At 42.0% G+C, this 24,416-nt stretch overlaps 2 protein-coding genes across 3 annotated transcripts; one reads left to right on the top strand and one right to left on the bottom strand.

Annotated features, from left to right (window-relative positions):
- The first annotated feature begins 485 nt into the window (after nt 1-485).
- LOC142815838 (NADH dehydrogenase [ubiquinone] 1 alpha subcomplex subunit 2-like) lies at nt 486-2,969 on the top strand. The gene is made up of 3 exons (XM_075894157.1): nt 486-599; nt 1,029-1,135; nt 2,812-2,969. Exons 1-3 carry the CDS (start codon nt 505-507, stop codon nt 2,901-2,903), a joined length of 294 nt encoding a protein of 97 aa, XP_075750272.1. The 5' UTR covers nt 486-504; the 3' UTR covers nt 2,904-2,969.
- On the bottom strand, nt 2,967-24,138 carry LOC119187967 (protein PRRC1). Of its 2 annotated transcripts, XM_075894155.1 has the most exons (8): nt 24,009-24,138; nt 23,582-23,689; nt 20,333-20,702; nt 18,759-18,800; nt 16,671-16,815; nt 14,665-14,719; nt 13,437-13,710; nt 2,967-7,631 (listed from the first exon to the last, which is right to left on the bottom strand). In XM_075894155.1, the coding sequence occupies exons 2-8, from the start codon at nt 23,682-23,684 to the stop codon at nt 7,331-7,333; spliced, it is 1,290 nt and encodes a 429-aa protein (XP_075750270.1). In that variant the 5' UTR covers nt 23,685-23,689; nt 24,009-24,138; the 3' UTR covers nt 2,967-7,330. The 2 variants fall into 2 exon arrangements, with proteins under 2 accessions (XP_075750270.1, XP_075750271.1); XM_075894156.1 differs by lacking the exon at nt 18,759-18,800.
- Between the last annotated feature and the right edge of the window lie 278 nt (nt 24,139-24,416).

The raw sequence follows: 24,416 nt of genomic DNA, 5'->3' as shown, positions 1-24,416 counted from the left end.
ATGTGCAATATTATATTAATGGCAAGGACTTTTAAATGCAGCAAATACTTGGAACGATGTTTACTATGCTAAGAATGATTTCTTTGCTTCTGGCACTACTGGATCTACACTCAAAGATTACTGTTCTCCCACCCATACTCATAATGAATGATTGAAACCTTTATTTCAAATGAATTCTTCCGTCGAAAGTTGAGCTCTTAGTCCAGGGCCCATGTGGCCGTTGCCATCTTGCGAGCTCTGTCGATCAGCTTGAGCTGTTCTTCAGGCGTCTAGCAAAACAGTGCAGCCTTCCGCTGCTCCGGTGTTGGTGTGCTGTTTCTTGGAACCACCTGTGAGTGTTACAGCTAAGAATGGGCTGTTGTGGCAGGTAGACAAACATGTCCCGTCAAAACTGGCGTATGCCGCGTATTGTAGCCTTTCAAATTTGGCGCGCTCTGCGCTGGCTCCGTAAGATGTTGCAGAAGGTTCAACCAAAGTCAATCCAATCCAAACCGCCTAGTGAAAATGGCCGGTGCTCGGGCTGCGGCGAAATTTGGTAGCCACCTGAAGGAACTACGATTGCACCTCTGTCAGAAGTCTGCTGAAAGTGCTGGTGCTCGGTAAAACTTTCTACTTTCTGCCTAACTTGCTTGATGGCCATTCGTTGCAGCATTACCGGCGGAAGCGTAGACTGCTTTGAAGTGTGCGGCCGCGTTTTCTACTATCTACGTATTCCCGTTTGCCGTTCTCGCTTCGTTAGACATTTGATAAAAAAGAAAAAAAAAGAACTATATTCGAGGAGTAAGCTTAGTTTGATATGACTGTGTCCTGTTGATTTCTTGCACACTTTAACGGGATATTAACAGCTGTCAAGGACAGGCACAAGGTTGATCGGGGACCATACGTCTGAAATTACGAACGACTTACACATCAGGAACTGACGCTTGTTGTAGAAACAATTGTTCCCAACATAAAAATGATTTACAAGCCTTTTACTCTTTGTCGTCGCGATATTACGGTTAAGCTTTGCTGCGTTTCTGTGCCTGCAGGGAGTTTGTAATGAAGCACTACCGCAGCGTGAAGAACAGCAACCCAAACCTGCCAATCCTCATACGTGAATGCAGCGGCGTGCAACCGAAAGTTTACGCTCGATACGGTAAGCCGGTTTTATTCATACTGTACAGCTTTGTGCCTAAGAAATTCGTTTTGCCGGTTTCGTTTGACTTTATGCAGCTGGAACTGTCTCAACATTATATGATTAGTTTGTCAGGTTTCGGTTCCGCAGGTTCACTGTTCCAAGTTTGTTTGGTCGCAATTGTTGGCGTGCCTGAGAGGGAGAAACCCTTTGCGCGAAGGAGTATCTTATGAAATAAATGTGTGGTGAACAGAACACAGCACATCAGCAAACGAAACGGGCACACGTTTACTGCTAACCGTCGGTGTCAGCCGTAACTCGATTCGATAGCCGCACTTTCGATGAAAGGGAAGATGCTTGAGGCTCTAGTAATTAGATTTTGGTGCACGTTAAAGAACCCCATGCGGACGAAATTTCCGGAACCCTCCACAACGGCGCATCTTCTAATCGTATTGTGGTTTGGGACATTAAAACCCCAGATATTATTATTACCGTAACTTAACCCGTGCTTTGAAGTAACTTGATAACTCATGCGACAAACTCATGGGCTCATGTGGTAAGTGACGCTAGACAGTGTTTTTATTTACCGATTAAAATGGTGCAGATGGTCTGTTAATATATGTGTCACTTTAGAAAGCAACGTGATGAGCTTCAGTGATGAGCCTGCTCGCTTCACCTACACTATTGCAACAATCTTTATCAGGGCAAAAAAGGCAGCAGGTACTCTTCTTGCAGTGAATTGCGAGGGAACTATCGGGCTGCTCTTTCATAAGGTTGTTCCGATGTTCACGCAGCCTGTCAGTGAGGCATCAGCCAGGCCTCGCTGCGGCGTTCTAGTGGCTAGGGTACTCGGCTGCTGACCCGCAGGTCGCGGGTTCGAATCCCGGCTGCGGCGGCTGCATTTCCGATGGAGGCGGAAATGTTGTAGGCCCGTGTGCTCAGATTTGGGTGCACGTTAAAAAACCCCTGGTGGTCGAAATTTCCGGAGCCCTCCACTACGGCGTCTCTCATAATCACATGGTGGTTTTGAGACGTTAAACACCACATATCAATCAATCAATGAGGCATCGGCCAGTTTGCCTCACGCAGCTGCCTCTGCAAATAGTTGGAATCCAGTGAAAGACAGCAGTTGCACATTCCTCAAGCTTTTCTTGGGGCTTATTTTCACACGTCAGTTCTGTGCATCCTGGTCTGGTCTCTCTGCGAAGGCCGTTTAATTTGTTAAAAGCTGGAAAATATATGTAAAAGTGTCAAGTGGCCAGGTTCATCACTGAACTCCATCGCCTGGCCATCAATAATGACACATGTATCAACAAACCATCTATATCATTAACTGAAATAAAGCTGCAATTTTATAATTTGATGTGATTACTTATCACATAAGCCCATACATATTTCATGCATGTTGCCTTGTTGCTTGGAACACGTTTTGTTTAGGGTCAAGTGAAGGCTACAGGTATGCTGTTATCCTGCAACTAAAAATTAGCTCTTGAAATTTTCACATATGTGTTTGTTTTGTGCTTCTTTGAGTCTGCCTTCGGGTACAATACACCATTATTCAAAAAAATTTTGTATGTACGGACAAGTCCAGCATGCATCAGTTATGTGATAAATGGAATTTTTTATGAACACTTAAGTTGCTCAAATAAGTCGCTGAGTCATTTATATGCGATATTATAAGTGTGCTCTGCTTTCAGAATTTGGAAAAGAGAGTCATGCTTCACTTTCTGGGCTCTCAGCCGATCAAGTCATGACTACGATACAGCAGATGGCGCAGAAGACTGCATGAGTGGATCACCAGTTGGTACTTGTAGATTGTGTTGTAATGCCATAAAGAATAGGGTCAGAAACATTGCCTATGACAACTGCTTTATTCATTGACAATAAGAGTGTATGGAATGCCAGGAGCACTGTTTCAGTGGCACTGTGCGACAACACTGCAAGCAGTTTTTCACTGGATATTTTCTCGTCAGCTAGCTTGCGACCAAGATTTGCACATAGCTTCACCTGTAGGCGGAATTTGCGCTCCGACTTCTTAACCACTTGTTGGTTACAGTGTGGCATACAGAGCTAGTGACTGCACTCGCATGCGAGCGATTGATATTGCATACCACAACACTGACCACTTGAGCGAACTTCTTTCGGCAAATATTCCACAAGAGGAAGCATCGGCACATGACACGCTTTTCTTTATTTGGTTTCTTCGACTTGCAGTTTATTAATAGAGTGCATACTTCAACGCTGGAAGCAGCTGTAAAAAGAAAGCTCACCCCTGGCACTCGAAAGGTTTACAACCTTAATATCACCACAAAACCATAGCGAGACAATACACAACAATGTTGACACAATTCATCCGTGTACGTAATACTATAACTCAGTTATGGTCTTTTGAATGTTTAATAACTTGCCATGGAAGCAAGAGAAAAAAACGTACAAAGTAATAGATTTTACATGAACAGAAATGTCATTGCCAACAATGTAGAAAATGAAATGTGCCTAAAGGCATTTGTGAAATATACACATTGCACTTTTATACTTCAAAAGCGGTGTGTAAAGAACATTAACAATATAGTCGCACACTAGAAACGCCATACTTTATATAAAACTAAATGCCTGTACCTTCATTCCACAACATTATTTCTCACTGTAGAGCCTTGTTTGCTATGATGGGCAATTTTTAAAACATTCTTGTTGCTACATCCAAATGGTTAATAAGAAAGCCTTTGATAATGAAATTTAATTTGGAGACCCTTCCTAAACGTTTTGTAATGTTGCTTTCAAACACAGTACGCTGGCGATTGATTTACAAACCTTTCATTTTGCTCTCACTATGCTAGAAAACAAGTCTGCACACTGGTCTATAGCTCACCAGTAGCAAAGCCAACTACAGTACACAAGCAAGGTTGGCAAATTTTCACAGTGAATCAGCCATTTTCCATGTGACATAAGAATGCTAATTTTTAGACCTGCACTTATATGCCTGAAATAATCAGACGTTCAGAAATCTTCTCTGCTCTTGTTTGACGATTTTGCATCACAAGAAGAGTAGGGTTACTAGGTACGATAACACTTTTTCATGGGCAAGTTGGTGAGGTTTGGAAAATGTAATCGTAGGCCGTTAAAATAACTGATGCGGGGGAGATGCATAGTGTGACAATGTGTCTGTTTTTTGTGAGTGCCAGGAGGACGTTTTTTCTTCGTGCTGTGTTTATAGTCTATCTGTTTTCTGCTCTGAACACTAATGTACGCACCCTGAAGAATCCAGTTTTCTACTTCTACAGTGCCATGTAGTTATCACTCAGTATGCATAAACAAACAAAACAGACTGCTGAACATGGAAGCGAAATGACTTGTAAAAAAAAAAAAGAATGAGTGGCTTTGTGAATGGAACAGGCATTGGCCATGAAAAAACAAGACTTGTGCCTACACAAAACCAGTAGCTCTGCTTTGCTGAAGGCCAGTGCTCTCAGATATGGGTGCACGATAAAGAACCCCAGTTGGTCGAAATTTCCGGAGCCCTCCACTGCGGCGTCTCTCATAAAGATATGGTGGTTTTGGGACGTTAAACCCCACATATCGTATCAATAAAGTAGCTCTGCTTGCTGAATATCTGGTTTTTCCAAGCTTTAATAATTACTGCACATGAAAGGGCATTCTGGTGCAAGTCTAGTTCAATAAAGGAGCACGGTTTTGCATTCAAATTAAGCAGGCTTTCCTTCAAAAGAAATGTATATGTGCTATCTAGATTATTCCATCCATTCGTATTAAGCAAGTCCAATTAAGTGACATCGACATTAATGGGAGTTTACTGTGCGAACTCTTGCTAACAATGCATGAAACATTATGTGAAATGCTTTAATGCTTGACGAGTTTTCGATGTATCTTAATGCAAGCCATGCCATAGACCTTGAAGTCCTGAACTGGAGAAAGGTCCTCAGTGGCTGCTTAAATGATGGAATCACGCCAACACTCCTACCTACATAGTGATATAGTTAACACACAACTTTATAATGTACACTGTACTCTTGAAGCTATTGAGCTCACCTAAGTTACCCAACCCACTTATTTTCTTATGCTTTCATGAGCCATGTCTCAGCACATTGCAAGTACACTTCCTCCAAAAAATTCACTTATAGGCACATTTGACTTCATTACACACAATGACCTATAAGTAAATACAGCGACACCAAGGAGAAATACTAGTAATTTAGTAAATTATATTGTTTTAGTAAATTACTTTTCAATAGCCTATTATCATTCTAGCACTTATTCACTAGCAGAATGTAAAATTGTTAACAAGTAAGAAAATGAGACCCTTTTGATGATATCACCATAATACAGATTTGGTGGCTTTTTTCACATTTTTCAGATAGCTTTGCTGGACTGGACATTTTCTAATGCAATGTTGCTTGTTGTTACTAAACTGATAACTAGGCCCGTGTAGCTGCTACCAAAATCTATTAAAGTCTTGGGTATTTGCAGCAGGAGCATAAGACAGCAGTGTTCGCTCCCCTTCTCTTTTTTTTTTAGCTCTTTTCTGAAAAACTTGGTTTTACAGACCTAGCTACATGCCAAAAAAAAAAAAAGTTGCAACCTCCGAGGTATCATTTCGTACCACAACAATAATCGTTATACCACGTGTCTGGTAACTCCAGATCACAAATGGCGCGACATGGCTTTCTTCAAAGGAAACTGGCAAGCACAAAGTTTTTAAGAAGGGAAGCAAGCCAGATGACAACTGTAGTGGTATAAAGACTCCTCAATGAGTGCAAACTATTTTCAGAGTGTTCTTGTAAAGTGAAATTCCAAAGGTGTATTCTGTCATATTTATAACTAAAGTACTCTTAGAGAAAGAACACCTTACGAAATAAACATGTTTATTTCAACTCTACTATTGAGTTGTAGTTTGTACAGGTGCAAAATCGAGGAGGCCATGAATATATTTTTTTTTATCTCAAATTCAAACACACTCAATATCCATTTCTTTGAGTCGTGCCATTTCACAGAAAATAATGTCTCAACTTGTCTCATCCTTTCTCTTCCTCCAGTATGTTTGCGAGATGATTGGCTCTGGCATGCGCCTCAGCTTAGCTGACAAGATTAAAAGAAATTGCACTCTGTTCACAACCAAGTGGAGCTTTCACGTCTTATTCTCAGAAAATCGTGAATACAACAAAAGCACACCCGTAAACCATGCCTACAAAATATATGAATGAGGAAAGAGTAAGACCACATACAACCATTAGTAACATCGTACATCTGCATTCATTCCTAGCAGTGTTAAACATTCTGCACTGCTTTCTTTTATAGTGCATTATGATGCTATGGTGTACCGACCATTAAACACTTAAAACTAACATACTCATTGGTTACTTTGAATAAGAGCAAGATCTGTACTTGCCATGTCACTGCGATTCTGCTTCCAGCAAGATGAGACAAAGTATGCGAGTAAAAATTTTGCCTCAAGCAAAGTTATTCTACTTGCATGCATTACATGATTTTTGCTGTACCATGTGCAATATCCAAAGACAGAGCCCTCAATGTGGACAAAATCATAAGCGAAAATTGCACTCTAAATAATGTTGCGCTTTTCCCATGTGCGTTTATTCGTGCCTGCTGCTAATTTCCAACTCTGCACTGTGGTTATAGCAGTCATATATGCCCAAGTTATGAGTAGTGTAGCTTGTCAAGAGTGATAAAAGTTTTCGCCTGCGCTCGTGTTAGTGGTGTGTAATACTGACATTATGTTTCATAAAATGACTGATACAAATCAGTGCGACCACTGATTTGTGACATCTCACCATGTTGTTCTATGAACAAAAATGAAATGTGCAGGCAGAGGAATGCATGTTGTGTTGCACCAACATAAACTGCAGCAGTGAACTTATAGAGTCAAGCTGCAATATAAGTGCACAATAGAGAATAATTTACCATTAACAGCAGTTACTATAGGTCCACACGAGTGGCTATTTTAAAGAATTTTCGCCTGAGAATGTGCCACCTTCTCTTGGATACCACGCCCACTCAGATTTTTCATAAATGCTCCACACACGTGCAACCATAGTCCTTAAAGTTTCAATTATCACGAGGCACGAATTACTGCCCATGCGATGTATACGTAACATCTGCCTCTCGAGCAGACCACATATCAGGTGCACAGCAACTCTTTATACAAGCCGACACAGAGACAAGCAGCTGGAAGTTCCGAGTTCAACGTCACCGGCGCAATGCCCTTCTGTACATGGAAGCCAGGGCACAAGCTGCAGAGTTAACCAACTGCGCGTCGGGAATGCCGCCAAGCACGGCTCTCCACTCGGATTGTGGCACCACCAGACGAGGGCTGGCCACTTCTCCAACAGTGACCGCAAGGCCGCACCAACGAAGTGGGTAGTCGGCTGGTGTCCTGTCCTGTATCTCTGCAACAAACTCGGCAGGTACAGGTGTTGGTTGGCCAAATGTATGCAGGAACACTCCGCATGAGTCATCCTTTAGTACGAGGCAGTGCATGTCAAACCAGCTGCAAACAGAGCAAAGGCAGATACGCAAACCTCAATATACTTCACTAGTGCAGAGGGAAGTTTTTACGCTTAAGAAGAGCTATTATTCAAGAGCGCAATGCATCTCGAAGCATCTGTTCACAAGAGATGGCACAGATTCTGGGCACCTGGGGCACAACTACTGCAATACAATGCAAATTGATATCTTCAGAAAAGAATGTATGCAGCAGTGAATGTGAAGATTCAAGCGACAAAATATATGTCTGCAATGAAGCATAATTCACCATTTCACCATTAACAGCAGCTACCGACATTCCAGTCGAGTGCTTCTCATAAAGAACAAAGTAAAGTTTGGCTTAAACTAGCACCGCATTTTCTCGCCTACAGCCTGCACAAAAAAAAAAACAAAAAAAAATGTGCTTGAAAAGTTGGGGTGGCTATATGCATCTTTTTTTCTTTTGTAGAAGTGAAGAGCACGGATTATAGGCAGCAATGGGTTATATGCGAGATACGATATTTGCTTCTTTGAAGATAGTACTAAGAGTAGCATATCCAGAAAACTAAATTATGAGCGCAGTCAAAGTCATTGACAGAAAGAGACCGCCCAAAGAGTTATGCTCATTTTCCTAAATCTTGAAAGGAACTGGGTGTCAAAAGGTTGATTTTGCCACCAGTATGATATGCTGCCAAGGACTACGCAACACTTAGCTGCAGTTAATGTGGTCACCACAGCAGAAGACCAGCATGCGTCAAACAAACCCCTGCCAATAATATACTGTTTTGGTATGTTCTCTTCACGGCAGTGCAATGACTTGCCAAGAAATCTTTCGACATCGTAAGTGGAAGTAGCGTACGAAGGTACAGGTAGGCATAAGTTATGATTAACTTATACGAGCCTAGCTGGGTAAAATAATTTGTTGTTATTAACTGTGTGCCTTAACGTGTCCTTCGTTAGTGTACATTGAACAACGTGAAATGAGTTTTTGTAGCCAACTGTCATGTTGGTAAAGGTGGCAAAATTTTCTTGAAGAATTCCTTACAGTTTTTGGCCTTTGAAATGTTTTTTTTTTCTTATTTGGCTATACTACTACTTCAAGAGCACGAAAATAATGTTTTCTGGGCACCCTATAATATATATATAAGAAATATGGAACCAGGTCCTATATATAAGGACATCAGGCAAGTGGTTGCATAGTGAATTCTGTTTATTTGAACCCTGTTAACACTTTTTATAGTTTTAAAGCTAGCATGCGGCAACAATGCATTAGTTAAACCGTCTAAAAAGTCCTAAAGCAAATTTTTGCGGTCGTGATACACAGCATCTCATTGCGTTCAAATGGTCGTCGTCTACTCTCTGGACACTTTTGAAGCGTTAGCTACACTGGCCTCGCTGAGCCAAATTCGCGTGGCACTGGTCTGCAAATGCGCAATGATACTCCACTGCCATTGTGCGCGCAATTCGATGCGCTACGCAGACGATCAGTGGTGTCACGCACCGGAGCCGGCACGTCCTTCGCACTCGGCCGCGGGTGTGCGCTTTCCAGAGGAGTGCCGTCATAGCCTTGGTAGACATATAGACGCCGACGCGCGCGCCTTCCCTGTGCAGTTTCCATCTGACACTGCGCTGGAGCCCCTTGATAGCGCCTCTGACTGGCGTTTGCCACTGTGGTATAGCCATGGCGAAGGAGAGTGCTAATGCTGCTCAACGGTGCAGTAGAGCGGAGAAGGTTGACTCATCGGATCCCGAAGCAGTTGCCCGGCAAAATAAATATACATGTGCTACATAATACATATACCGTGTGTGTGTCATTGGAACACCTGTAAGCATGATATCTGAAAAGCTAATAATAATCAGCTGAACCTTTGCTAACGCTACATATATCCTGGCATAGCCGAGAGCTGAGCTAAGCCACTACCATTTTTTTACCAAGGTGGTTGTTTGGGCATGTTCGTATGACATATTGGAGGGAAACAGCATGAAAAACAAAAGACCAGGCAGAAAAGGACGCATACAACAGCGCTGACTTACAACAGAAGTTCACTCGTCAAACAGTGAGTTATATACCTGCGCAGTTAAAATGAAAAGAAGAAACAAAAATTATAAGTCGACGATAAATGAAATATAAGCATCATCACCAAAAAAAAAGTGCATGGTTTGACCAATAAACTTTTGTCACAAGTAAGCATTACTGTACATGTCCATCTCTGCCAGGTCTTTGCAAAACAAAAAAAAAACACTTTTCAAGTTCTAACATAGCGGTAGACTGCCGAATCCTGCTTTACTGCGACGAAATTCTTTTCGCCCATGTCTGCAAGAGCAAACTGATTAAACTTCACAATAGTGACGATGAAAAACTTCATCGTCGTTATTTTCTAGCTTCCTCAAGCACCATTCATACAGCGCACAAAGATTATTCGGATCCATTACGTACAACCTTGCCAATGGGGCCCCCTTACAAATCAGCTACGAAATCCGAGCTGGTTTTTCGAAGAAAATCGCAAGACATGGGAAGCTGGCACATGTGCTACAATTCTGAATCAGCACGCATGTTATTCAGGAACCCTGTCATCATATACTTAGATCTTGAAGGTTGTGTGATGCTGCAGCTGACACAAAGATGTTATGAAAGACCCACATGGTAATGGTAAACAAACAAAGATAATAGTTAATCAGCAAAATGTAATCAATTATTTGGATGCGATGATCGTTGTCCTTTCCATCATCTTGTTTGCCTCTTTGCGGAGTTCCGAAAAACACTGCGAAGAAACGACCGCAACCTATGTTTGTGCAGGTGTACCAAGAATACCTCAGACACTTCTTTGAATACAAATGTTATTTATGTCACAATTTGAAGCAATACCATATTTACTCGATTCTACCGCGCACGGGGTTTCTGCGACGAAAAAAAAAAAAGTAAGGCATCGATTGCAACGAGCACCCATTTTTCTCGTTGGCCCACACGATCACACCACTCGGGAAAAAGACTCCTTTCGGGAGCGTATTCCGTTTAAATATGAGGTACGGGGGAAGCTTGTGCCTATCTGACGTGCAACAAAGCATTGCCATCACTCTAGTTTTACTGTGGCCCGAAGTCAGCATGCGAACTTGCTTCACCCCCTTCTTCTCGACGGTTGTGGTGCCAGGCATGTCAAAGTAAAGAGGCATCTGATCGGCATTTCCGATTTGCCCAAGCAGGGAGCCGTTGTTGTGTCCCAAGTTTAGGACGACCCTCTGAAAACTGAAGCTTTTCTTCATACTCCTCCAGCAACTTTTGGCGTATGCCCGTTCGCCTTCAGAGGGAAAAGCCTTTCCTCTTCAGAAAGTTAGTTAGCCAGCACCTGCTCGCTTTAAACTGGCTCCAAATTAGCCCTTTTTTCTAAGGCTAACTGCATAGCCTGCACTTGGAGCAGTTCTGTCGTCACGGGCCGCTGTGCCGCTCACTGCTCAATCACATACTCGCCGAGCAGCTCTTCAATTTGCGGAAACCGACCCTGCTGTGGTCCGCTGAAGCCTTTGCGTGAATCTTTGCTGTCGACAATATTCTGCTTTTGTTTCCGCCAGTCCCGCACGCATGTTTCGGGAACTCCGAACGACCGCGATGCAGCCCGATTTACGTCCGTTTCGGCACACGCGATGACTTTTCTTTTAAAAGCGGCATCGTGGTGCACTCGTCGAGTTTTTGGAGTCGGCCCTTCCATGCCGTCGATGCTAATGCACACCAAGATGACGAACTCCTCAGCACACGTACGAAGTGCTGCACATGCGAAACCCATAGGCAGAAATGGCCAACGCGCCATGCCGACGCACGTAGGGGGCGGCCATTTTGGAATGCCGATGGCAATAAAATGACTGTATTCATTTTTTTTTTTTTCGTACTCGATTCTAACGCGCATGCGATTTATGAACTCGCTTAACCGGAAAAAAGCCGAAACAGATGGAAATCGGGCCGCATCGCGGTCGTTCGGAGTTCCCGAAACGTGCGTGTGGGACTGGCAAAAACAAAAGCAGAAGATTGTCAAAGATTCATGCAAAGGCTTCAGTGGACCACAGCAGGGTCGGTTTCCGCAAATTGAAGAGCTGCTCACCCAGTATGTGCTTGAGCAGCGAGCGGCACAGCGGCCCGTGACGACAGAACTGCTCTAAGTGCGTGCTATGCAGTTAGCTTTAGAAAAAGGGCTAACGTGGAGCCAGTTCGAAGCGAGCAGGTGCTGGCTAACTAACTTTATGAAGAGGAAAGGCTTTTCCTTCCGAAAGCGAACGGGCATGTGCCAAAACTTGCCGGAAGAATACGAAGAAAAGCTTCACAGTTTTCAGAGGTTCGTCCTAAACTTGCAGCACAACAACGGCTACCTGCTTGGGCAAATCGAGAATGCCGTTCAGACGCCTCTTTATTTCGACATGCCTGGCACCACAACCGTCGTGAAGAATGGGGCGAAGCAAGTTCGCATGCTGACATCGGGCCACGGTAAAACAAGAGTGACGGCAATGCTCCGTTGCACGTCAGATAGGCACAAGCTTCCCCCATACCTCATATTTAAACAGAAGACGCTCCCGAAAGAAGTTGTTTTCCCAAGTAGTGTGATCGTACGGACCAACGAGAAAAATGGGTGCGCGTTGCAATCGATGTCACTTTTTTTTTCGTCGTGAAAACCGAGTGCGCATTACAATCGAGGGCGCGGTAGAATCGAGTAAATACGGTAACTGAAACTGGTGGTCATTGTAGATAAAGAGTGATCATTCATTTTATTTGATGTCCACGTAGTGTGAGCACTGTGCATTGAAAGCTGGAACTACTGGGAAGAGGGACCGGAAGTGCATTCAGAGATCTAGCATACGTCTTGTTCTGTGGCTTTCTGCGATTCATTCATCACTCCAAACATATAAAGTAAAGCTAAGGCTTCTGGTCCTAGGTACACTCTTCGATATGCATAAGAAGTACCTGCAATATACACATGCAAGTAAGCTTATTTATCAGAAGTTTTCGCATAGATGACTGTGGGAGAGGTGACACCACACATTTATGATTAGGCACTGATTTTATCGCATTTAAAAATTTTGTAAGCGTTCTTAAGCCCTAACTACGCGCAGTGAACAGAAAGCAGAGGTGTAAAGTCCACAAGTTTATTGGCCATTTACTGCTGATCAGAGCTCTTTAGGAAATCGTGAATATCCAACTGCTTCTTTGCTATAGGTATGTGCCTTCAGCACAAAGCTCTCTATACCAGTTGAGAAGCATCACGTTTTATCGTGCGTGTGCTTTGTGTCAAACATTTGTTTACTTGCAAAGCCTTTTTCCTTGAAGGCCTCAGGCCTATTTTTCATTTTTGACTGTTGGGATTATATAAGCACACGAATTTTTAAATAATAGTGGAAAAGCAGCAGATATTTTCTGGCACCGAAGTGCAAAAAGTATGAATCAACCGAACCATGGAGTTTAAATGAAAAGGCTTTTGAATACATTAAAAGAATAGAGGGCCAACCGAGAAATTGAATTTTGCTTGAATTAACCAAAAGTATGAATTATCAGAGTTTGAATCATCTTGAGTCTACTGTAATAATAATTGATGGAGATTAACGTCCCAAAATCACAATATGATTACGAAATGCCATACTGGAGGGCTCCGGAAATTTCGACCACCTGGGGTTATTTAACACGCAGCGAAATCAAAGCACACAGGTCTCAAGCATTCCTGCTTCTATCAAAAATGCAGCCGCGGCATTCAGGACTCCATCCCGCGATCCGCAGGTCAGCAGGCGAGCACCGTAACCATTAGAGCACCGTGGGGAGAGTCGCAACAGATAATGATCAGTACGGCGTACATACCTGTCCGGTGTGAGCTCTACTATAAAGCTTTCGACAGCCAGGATGGGCTGGGCAGCAGGTATGCGACCTGTCATCTGCAGTGATGTAATCTTGTCTTCAGCTGCTTTCAGGCCAGCTGCAAATCCAACAGGCTGGGGTGCCATGTTGGATGGAGGCATGGTAACACCTGTCACTGTAGCTCTTCCAAAAATTTTTTGGAATGCCTCACGGACAGGACCAATGATGCGGAGGTCATCGTGGGAGGCAACAAGGATGTCAATGTCACCACCAGAATCTGTCGAAGGAAAAAAAAAATGATAAAGATGAAACAGAGTGAAGTCCCATAAATGAACTTCAAATTAAATTGAAAAACAGAGTGAAGTTGCGTAGATGAACTTAAAAAAAAAAGTCACAGCTTGAAAATGCAATAGAAGACTTGGTACACTTTTTTGAATAGAATTTTTAGTAGAGTAAGGAGATGGAGCAATGCATTCCCTCTAAAATTTTTCTTTTTTTTTATGTCAGTTTTGATAGCCTTTTCTAGATATATTATTTTAACAAATAATGGTAACATTTTCTTTTGGCACAGCACAGCAACTCTTTACAAGTCTCCCACACACACAAAGGGTCAAATTACAGTGACATCCCGCACAACACCTTCTGTAGGCTATTACGAGAGTTATCATGTGTCAACGAGGTCTGTGTTCTCAAGAGACGACAACCATTGCCAATTTAAACATGACACTATAAAAATCTATCAATGAGAGCACATATATAGCCGATGAAGTGGATGAAGGGATGACCGCCACCTTATCTCCATATGTAAAGCATCAAACGCGTTATTCGAAGGCCATAGGTTCAGTGCCTGCCAATGACAAGTTATCTTTTTGTCCACTTTTTTTTCTTCACATTTACATTACAATTACTTCTAAGAACATCCCCTATACTTTCCTTGGCATCATTGTCTGTTAGGTCTCATTAATATTGTGTCTAATAAAGAAAACAAGCCCTTACATTCACACTTTTTTTCTTCACTATAAGACACTCCAAGACATACTGGAAGGGTAAAGGGGGCATATTACTAAGCTTGGGAAAATGAAAGCAAGAACAAAACACAACTGCACAACTGAAGTCTCACAAATGGCACTGAATTTCCTGTCAAGGTTGGCAAGCACATATCCCCTTCTCATAGCTATTGGTGATATCTGTAGGAAATGCCTATAACAGATGCTTATGTTATGACACTCACAAATAAATTCTTTCATTCCTGGGTCCAACGTGGTGATCATCGAGTCAACTGAGTTCTGAAATCAATAAAAGATTTCAGTTTACAATCATCGGTGGTTATTCTCGACACTGTAAGGTTCCCACCAGAACAAAGGCCCAGAATTCACATGCATTCAACACTCAGCTCCACAATTAAATAACTCCTAGCATAAAGCAATGAACACTCAACATGGTTTGCTTTACATTTCTATATTGCTGTAATTGCAAGTACATAATAAACACAGTGAAACCAGTGTTTGTACATAATAGACACAGTGAAACAGTCAAAATAAAGTCAGTGAAATTGCCAATTTACTTTGTTGTACCAAATCCTTGGTTAAAGGACAGACAATTGCTCAAAACACGAATTTATACAACCACACTAAGGAAAATGTATCACATACTGACTAAAATGGGCCCCATTCGTCTCATTAGATGTGGATTCAAATTTACGTCATTTTGCTGCCTCGTGCGGCAAAAAAAGCAAAGATCATGAGAACATTTACTGGTGCACCTGGTTAATGGTCTGTATATCAGAGTTGAAATACAGTGCACTTTTCTTGTTATAATTTTTTCTAGCCTAGACTCTGCTGATACGCCTTTGTTTGTAGTGAGCAGAACAGTGGCATCACCTTTGCTTGATGTATGATCCGATGCTCATGAACGGCACCACGTGACCTCCGCATTCAGCTCCAGCAACTAACTGATAGAGGAGGCCACGAGTAGCATGAAAGTAAGCTGAGGCACTAAAGGCACCTGTGCCTCAGTCAGGCACATGCAGTACCGCAAGTGCTGGACTCGTGAGGCGGCAAAGGGATTTCACATGACTATGATGTTTTACCGGCTTTTTATATCGAAAACCGGTTGAAAATGGCAAAATAAAGGTGGCGAACAACCGCTGCACTCACTTTTGTGGAAGTTGCATGGCGAGTGTAAGAAACAGTTTGTAAAAAGTTCTATCCAAATCGCTATCGATTCCCAGCATTGTTTGAGGAAGCATTTGTACTTTTTTAGTGGCTCCTCACGTCAAAATATTCTTACAAAATGTCCACGTACTACTGGTATCAACTACTACAAGCTTAACCACTACTGAGGAGAAACTTGTTGCACTGTGAAAAACTGAGTCAGAAAAAATCAGCAGTCAGTTCCTTCAAATTTAAATTCAATGTTTTACGTAAGGCATAAGCTCTGAAATATTATTTTTACATGAAAGATGGCACAATACTGTTTAAATAATAGTGCAATAGAGAAAAACTCAGACCAACTATGTTAAAAATTTTGATTAACCTCAGAATCAGTAACCCCAATTCCAATACTGTATGAACGAAACCGTTAGAAATTATAGTCCGAAACACTGTGGTAATGCGAGCCAAACAAATTTACTGCACCTGTTCTTCCACTGTCGCTTGTCATAAATAAACCTCGGACATTGCACTGAGTGATGTGATGACAATGGTATCATCATCAGATTAAACCACTTTTCAGTCCAGTCAATACACAACATCGAAAACTATTATGCACCACAAAAGCAAGAGCTGCTGTCTAATATCTTATGAAAGCAAAGCAAACCCTTGAATCGCACCATCTGTGTGCATGGTGGCTGCATTTTCTGTTTCGCAAGTCGAGCGGAACCCATCATGGCATCACAAATTTCTTTTGCCACTATGCATTGCCTCAACAAAAGCCTTGTATGTTGGCTTTTACATAGAACATTTAAAATAATCAATTTTACAGAGCTGACAGTAGTGCTACTGGCAATCGCATTCAGTTTTAGAATATCTTTATCGGCTGCTTAGAACTTCCTGCAGCAGAGGCCTTAATGGGAAAAAAAAAGAACTTGAATTCGCCTTTGCTGCTAACTTATTTTATTCTTATTTAGAGGTCAAAGCAGGTTTCTTCAAGTTTAGTTTACTATAAGCATTTACATAGCCAACCAAAGAAGGCATACACAGGTGAATGCTTAAACAAATAAAACACTAAACAACCCACCTTGGCTTTCTCTGCAACTTTATTCAGGAAATCGTTGCCTTTAAACCAACCCCACATGCCACTATTGCCAGATGGCAACTGTGGAAGGTTCTGGTCGTAGTCCGTAGGAAGGGAGACTGAGAAGGACTGATCTCCCGAACCAGTGCTAAAACAAAAAGAACAAAGATTTTTTGGGTAAACGACAAGGTACAAGTCTAGAAAATATGAAGAAACAAAGGGCGACAGAAAGAACAGTTACATTAGGTGTTATTTCTGTCCAATGCCAACAATCCCGCGGTACTTGCTTTTTCTTGTGTGTCATGCTTTTCATTTCCTCATTCGAGACTTATGTACACATGAACATACCACGCATTCACTAGGTAAAACATTTACACTGGCAATTCATGGCTCACAATGACCCTAACAGACATCACCAAGCATGTTGACAGTACCTCAACACTTCTGATTAACTGAGAGGAAGCCAGCACAGTAACCTAACCATGCTATGTGCTCAGTCGTTTCTATTCCCCAATTTTACACTACCGTCCTGGGTTCAATTGACCTTCTATCGAGAGCTTTACCTGATTATCATGGCTATTTCTCATTTGGGGTCGAAGAGGTCAGCATGGCCGAACCATTCACTGCAGTTGTACAGTATGTTCAACAACTAATACGTAGCAATAAGGTCCTTCCAGCAAAGTTCTCCACCATTTGTTGCATAAGGCAGCTGCAATATCTGCACACAACATTTTATGGCAGTAATCAGTGCAGTTGCCTCGAAATTAGCATATGTGCACTGATGTAAATACTTCCATTTCACCTATGTAGTCTCTTCTATCTCTTTTGTCTCTTACACCAGAGTCTCTTGTGAAGGGATTTGACTATATATGTAGTTTGTGTGAAATCAATGTCATTTGCTCACATAAACTTAGATGAGAGTCTATACCACATTTGATAACCAGACCAGTAGCAACACAATGTGGGAGTCTCATAATTGAATTTTTGGATAATTCTATCTCATATTTCCTCAATATTCACAAGAACACTGCACGGTTCTCTCACTTCCAAATAGATTGCCTGTAGTTTGAAGAACTGACATGCTGAACATGACAAGCACCTGCAAGGTACTTTGCCATGTTCTGTGCAGTTCCTACATACAAGCTGGTGCATGTCGAAGCTTTTAATGCAAACGGCCTTTCCATTCCTTGACATTTAGCACGATCAAGTGACTCAAGGTGACAAAAGACAAGAGTACACAGGCACCAAATGTGCAGTGCCTGCTAGTTTAGTGGTCCTTTTCTTTTCATTGAAGTTTTTTTGCTGCTGAAAGAAAAATAAACTTCACCCGCCTTGATATGGGTTTAGTCATCTCTTGCAATAGAACCAGCAAAAATTGCCCCTTTGACAACGTCAGCTGACCATCTATAGCTGAGATATTGCTACACCTATGTTTAAATGCCTATAGGTATCCTGAAAAGATTTTTCGAAGTAATCATCAAATAACCTAAGTACCAAAGTTTATGACCTCACAAATTGACTGGCACAAAAATTTTTAGAATCTGTCAGGAACAAGCTAAGCTACAGGGATTTGTTACATGCTTTATACACTTCCTCTTTTTCTTCATCCAGATGAGCACACAGTGTATCATGAACTTCAGCACACATCACGCGCTCGCTCACTCCCAGCAATGCCCTGTGCATGTTAGTGTTGCCGATGTGTAATTTCTGCTCAATATAAAATGCGGTGCCAGCAAGTGGCAGCACCCAATAGGCAAGAAGCACATCTAATACAATTGCTATTCTTGATTGTCAGCTATCAGCCAATAGCAGCATTCACCCGAAAGACGAATTAGAGTTCAGGCCAGACGCTTTTAAGAAAGCGAGTATGGGCCTCTGTATGAAAATAGGGTGCTTGGGGAAGTGGAAACTTCATACTTTGCTCGTAAAATCTACATGCTGCGCGTGACTACAAAATTCACCTAAACCGCTCATAGCCATACTTGCTGTTTATAAAATGTGTTTATTCACCAATCCCAAGGGGTCCCCTTAATATCAGAAGGAAACCAAATGCCACCACAGCTGTTATTTTCATGGCAATCAAGCACTTACGAGTATGCAGGGTAGGTGTGGCTAGGTTGGCTTGTGTAATACCTGAAACAAGATGCAGGTATGCTAACAGCACTAGCACGCAAAAAACAAGCACAATGTCAATGCACATGCTATGCGCTGAGCCAGTCATGAGGTAGAGAAGCATGGTAAGAAACATAATATTGATTTACACCAAAGCATACAGTTTGGACAAAAAATGTATGAACTGTTACAATCTCACAACCAAAAACGTTCATTACCTAGAGCCGTGCATTATTAATAAAAGCAGGTTAATAAGCAACGAAAATGTTCACAAGCACTGTCTGAACATTAGAGCCATGCAAATGTCATAAAAGTTTAATTCACCACTAATACCCCACTAAAGCGTCAGCCCCCCCCCCCCCCCCCCAAAAAAAAAAAAAGCTGACATGCATTCATGCAAGGTCAGGCAGCACAAGATGTACACAAAAACGAATTGCGTCACTAGTTAAAAAGAAAGTAGTACCGCTTTAAAATGCTATTTGGAAGTACGGTGGAGTGAAACAGACCATGTTACAATGAGAAAAATCAAGCTCTAGTAAATGACCACACTTCATGGTCACCGCAGAACTTTCTAATGTGTCCTATACAAAGCATGACAGAAAGAAAATTGGGGACAACTCTAACCCTTGGTCTAGGTGTCTGGTTGTGGCACTCGCAGTTTGGTGTTTACTGCCCTGGTGTTTTTCCTTATGTTAACATAACATGTTTTGTTGCACTGCCAAAGTGGATCTCGGAGGCCATATAGGCCTGCATGACACTTTTAAGCATGTGTGAGAAACTGTTAAGCAAGAGCTTATAGGCGGCTTCTATATTCGCTAAAATCCTGGAGGCACACTAAATGCAAAGAAGGGTGTATGAGAAATACACACTTTTCTTAAGTTGGCCTGAGCACACACCTTTCGCAGGACACACTACTTACCTTTTCGAGCCTTCATATCCATTAGGCATCCAAGCAGCAGTCAGAAAAGTATTTATAGCCCTTGTGGGAGAGCTAATTATGTAAAAGTACACAGCATCTGCCACGAAGGTCATTATGGTTAAATGCCTTTATAGTTAAGTGCTCGATACCTTAGGAATACTGTATTATGCAGATGAAAAATTCATGAATGACACACCATGACATGGTGTGTCACTAAAGACGACGTTTTGACAAGTAAACCCGTGTTCTTCAAAGCTGCAGCAGTTGCAGCCTTGAGGAAGACACGTTCGCTTATCCAAACGATGGCTTTTCTCATTTCTCTTATCCAAACGATGGCTTTTCTCAAATTTCTCATTTCCTCGACTTTCATCTTCACCCAAACGTCTGCCTTTTTTACATAGACTACTTCTTTGTATATTCCACACAACTTAACGCTCACAGTGTAGCCACCACATAAGAAATTCCAAGTTATACAGCTCATACTTTTTTATACAAGCATTCGCTGCGAAGGTATTTGACTGCACTATGTGTAATGTCTCATTACACATGATGGTGTGTACAGACAAAATATGGCCAGCAAATACACACAGCACATGTAGGAAGTCCTAGCCGAACCAAACAAACTCCAGCTTACTGTTGTGGTGGCGGTGGTGGCTGTGATTGGTGCTGTGCTCCCATCGGTGGAGGTTGATAGACAGACTGCATGGGTGGTGGAAACTGAGTTGCGTAGGATCCAGGCACTGGAGCCGCCACTGTTGCTGTCACACCTGGCGGCGGATGTGTGCCACCGGGTGAATAGGCACTCGACACCTGGGTGTGCTGGAATGGTGATGGCCGCAGAGGTGCCTGGCTCTGGGTCAGTGTCTGAGGGGGCATGGCAGGTTGGAAAGACGTTGGCACCGTCGTCACCACTGGCGGGCTTGGCGGGACTGCTTTCTGCTGCGTTTTCTCTGCACTTCCCACTGTCTGCTGTGTCTTCACCGCGCTTCCTGCTGCACTGTCATCTAGATGGCAAGGCCGTGCAAAAAGTGCACACCCACATCCGTTGCTTTGTCTACAATTATACATACTAACATGACAGTTCAGAATTATACTTAAGTGTGCAAAGTAACGTAAATATGATTAGTTGTATGCTTCAAATGTTCTTTTATTTGTACAAATTATGTAAGAAAAAGTGCGTTTGCTTATGAACATCTGGGTACTATTAGCAGTTGATTCAGCCTGCACATTGTTTCTTTTTTGTGGGTTGTTCTTTTATTGTTTTTGCTCAAAGTAATAATTAATAACAAGCAAATTTGACATAAGAACATAAAGTGCTTGTGAGATTGATCAACTTTTTTTTTCTTGCAAGGGTTATAGAGTCTGTATAGCCCTACAATTTTCTTTATGATAAAAATAAAATAAATTAAGAATAAGTTTTTACCAAACTAGGTTAACTGCAAGTATAAAGTGTTACATTCCAGCATCATCATACGGGGGGGGGGGGGGGGGGGCAAATTTTTAGTGTGTTTGCGTGAGAATATCACAGTGTTTTGCCAAGCAGTGAAACCTTTTTCTTCTTCATACAGAGCACATCATACGCTTTATTAGCTGCTATAAATAACAACTACTTTCTCAGCTCCATTAGATGCTCTAGTACCATGAGCAAATAGGGCATATAGACTATTCGTGTGTTGTTTCTGCATGTATTTCATTTCATTACGCTACATTGGATATTAGGGTTTTTCTTTAATTTTTACCTTTTTGTTGCTGTTTGTTCTTATTCTACTCTTGTTCAGAACAAAAGGGAAATCGATAAATACATATAGTGCCTTCTCGTCATGTGTTCTAGATAACAATTATTCATATCGCATGCAATTCAAGGCCTTTCATGATTTCAAGAACTGTGTTGAAACATTATGTTCCAGCAATCGTGAGCCACTGCAGAATGCACACACTGTGGAATTAAGGCTGTTCTGTTTGGCTTGATGCATCTATTTAGCCAATCTATGCACTCTAAGTTTATCACTCCAAATCACTGATTGTAATCTATTTTTTCCTTCTGTTAGGTTTGCTACTGGTTCATGCACATTCTAATATTATCAGATAATGTATCAGTAAGGCATTCTTGCTTCTGTGTCGTTATGCTGTCTGACATATTGTTGTACACTGCAGGCAGCAAAAGTCGGCAAACAAAATTGGGCCTTACTCAGACTCACTAACGAAATATATTTTACTCGCACCCAGACTCACAAATACTTTCTTCAACCAAACTCACTCGGACACAATCTCACAGACATTACTCAGCTGGACTCACTCTAAGTCACGGCTCTAGCCCAGCTTGAGTGAGTCCACTTGTGTGTATTTTAGCATAAAATTAGCTTTTTTGATACTCTTCAATGTCGATGTTTCTGATAATCAATACTTCACTATACGCCTTTTAATCTGCCTTCAAACATAGGCATGTACACGGGTTGGGGGGGGGGGGGTACAAAGTCTGCTTTATTTATTGACTTAATAGGGAGGCGGGGTGCTGCAATGAACTTTCGCCCCTTCTGGGAATGGGGCACGCCTATGCCTTCAAATACAAGTTATCAGTGGTTCAAATCCAGTAAGGACATCTTTATGAAATACGTAACTCACTCAAAATATTAATCAAGAAATTCCCTAGAGAGTTTGTGGAGGTAGGTCATGGCACCTCTCTGCCTGGCTCAAGCCTCTGATCAATGAATATTGAAGTGGTGCACGAATGCTAGTGCATTGAAATATTTGTGAATATACTTCAGTATAAACATATGCTGATATAAGGCTAATAGTAATGCCAAGGATTAGTAGATAGGGCCATAGGTTCGCAATAAAAAACGTCAAACTCACTTAAGAAATCTATTCACCGATTACGGCTCAATTGGACTGAAGCTTAGTAGTATTTATCTCAAACAAACTCACTAAAAATTGGTGTCAATATGACTCAAACTGACCAAAATATTATTCACCTTGACATACTTTGATGCAGACTTTAACGCAACCTAAGTGAGTAGATTTATGATTGAGTTTGCCGACCTATAGTTAACAGTGTTCCAGCAATTTATAAACATGGTCTTCAGCACATCACAGCATGTAATGTCTCGTAGAGGCACAATCTAACATTATTATTTTTTAAAAATTACCATCCCAAGATAACAAACTGGCACAAGTTTCAGAATAATGTATTATTTTTTCATTCTGAAATACTAAAACATGGGGCAACAGCAAACAACAGCAATTTACTCAAAATGTGAAAATTCAGTACTATATCCTAAGCTGCCTAGGAGTACACCCAGTAATGCGCGCACACAAAACCACATATTATATTTTTGCTTGTGATGGCATTTCCAGTCGGATCAGGCCGAGTAACAGGAACTCAATGTAAACTAATTGTGTACCATCCACATCGCCAAGCCTTTAGACTTCGTGAGAGCACGCAAGTATCACGACACAACTGGGTCATAAAGAGGCACCAGTTCCTTTGAACGTATGCTTGCACTGAAAACATACGCTCCGATTTGATCCCACGAACGAGTACCAAGCTTTCTCTATGTGTTCCTGCCTCCAGCGGGTTATCTTGCGATTAAACTATAACCAACGCAGCCACATTCAGTATTCGACCTATGACCTATTTAAATTTCGCATGCGACGGGTGTTTTCCGTAAGATAACGTTTGAACGCTTCTTGTCTCTCTCTCTTTCCGCTTCAGTGCTTTAAAATCAGATTGGTGGCAGAAGATCTCGCTTTCATTTCGCAAAGCGTTGCGCACATGCCACGCTTCTGTTAAGTGCCGAAAGGCCAGGTGCCGCTCCTCGACGCGTCTCCAAGTACACAAGAGAAAACGAAAGCAGAAAATGGCCAGAGGAATAAACACCCGTACCTGTCTTGGGCTCGGTGGTGTCGGAGGGCATTGAAGCGTCTTTGACGGCGACGAATTCGAACGTAGAATCTCCGTTAGCATCGTCGGCCGCTTCTTCCATCATGGTGACTGCAATAATAAAGGAGCGATTTCAATGTCTGCTTTTCAGCAGCTGTGCGATCCGACGCGGCCCACTTCGACGTCGGCAGCGCACTAACGGAACAGCGACTATCGCGTCATCAAGCAAGCTTTCTAGATGGAAACATGGAGGCGGGGCATGTGATGTGTTATTACTAATTAGTCTCATTACGAACCTGCGATAAATAAAAGCGATGGCACGCACCGACGTAAATAAGGCGACCACTGACGGCGGTGCACGCTCGATTGCCACGAAATATTGCGGCCTCCGATCGTCGACAAAAGCAAGTTGCGTTAAAAGAGCACTTACCGGGGCTGATATGTTCAGCTCAAGTCACTCTGAAAGCTCGATCTCGAGGGAATTTTGTTTTCGCAGCTGAAAAAACGCACCAAGTTTACGGACGTCGAAAACGAAATCAGCAGCCACGTCTGAACCAGTGTTGTTACCTTCTCAAGCTCTTTTGCGTCAGGTACAGGTAAAACTTGCAATAACAAATAAACTCGTCAACTAAAATAGCTTAAGTTATTCAGCATTATGTCTATTGTTATTTTTTATTTATAATAATAATTGTACTTATTAAAACTTCAAAACGCAGACTCCGCAAAAGTTGATAAATTTTTAGGTGTACTACTTCCTACAATTTTTATAGATATATTTGTGTTCGTAAGAGGGCACTCCGCACGTTATGTGTCTATTTGACAAGGTTTTTTTTTTTTT

The sequence above is a fragment of the Rhipicephalus microplus genome, chromosome 1, assembly GCF_043290135.1.
Source record: "Rhipicephalus microplus isolate Deutch F79 chromosome 1, USDA_Rmic, whole genome shotgun sequence".
Lineage (NCBI taxonomy): Eukaryota > Metazoa > Arthropoda > Arachnida > Ixodida > Ixodidae > Rhipicephalus > Rhipicephalus microplus.
Note: the sequence above shows the minus strand (reverse complement) of the source record. Positions and strands in the feature narration are given on the sequence as shown.

What these genes read in the sequence shown, in the direction of transcription:
- LOC142815838 (XM_075894157.1), top strand. Translation starts at nt 505, where the DNA reads ATGGCCGGTGCTCGGGCTGCGGCGAAATTTGGTAGCCACCTGAAGGAA. An exon ending in GCTGAAAGTGCTGGTGCTCG is followed by an intron (nt 600 to 1,028) that starts GTAAAACTTTCT and finishes CTGTGCCTGCAG; the next exon opens with GGAGTTTGTAATGAAGCACT. An exon ending in GAAAGTTTACGCTCGATACG is followed by an intron (nt 1,136 to 2,811) that starts GTAAGCCGGTTT and finishes CTCTGCTTTCAG; the next exon opens with AATTTGGAAAAGAGAGTCAT.
- LOC119187967 (XM_075894155.1), bottom strand. Translation starts at nt 23,684, where the DNA reads ATGATGGAAGAAGCGGCCGACGATGCTAACGGAGATTCTACGTTCGAA. An exon ending in CACCACCGAGCCCAAGACAG is followed by an intron (nt 20,703 to 23,581) that starts GTACGGGTGTTT and finishes CTTGCCATCTAG; the next exon opens with ATGACAGTGCAGCAGGAAGC. An exon ending in GTAGAGCTCACACCGGACAG is followed by an intron (nt 7,632 to 13,436) that starts GTATGTACGCCG and finishes CTCTGTTTGCAG; the next exon opens with CTGGTTTGACATGCACTGCC.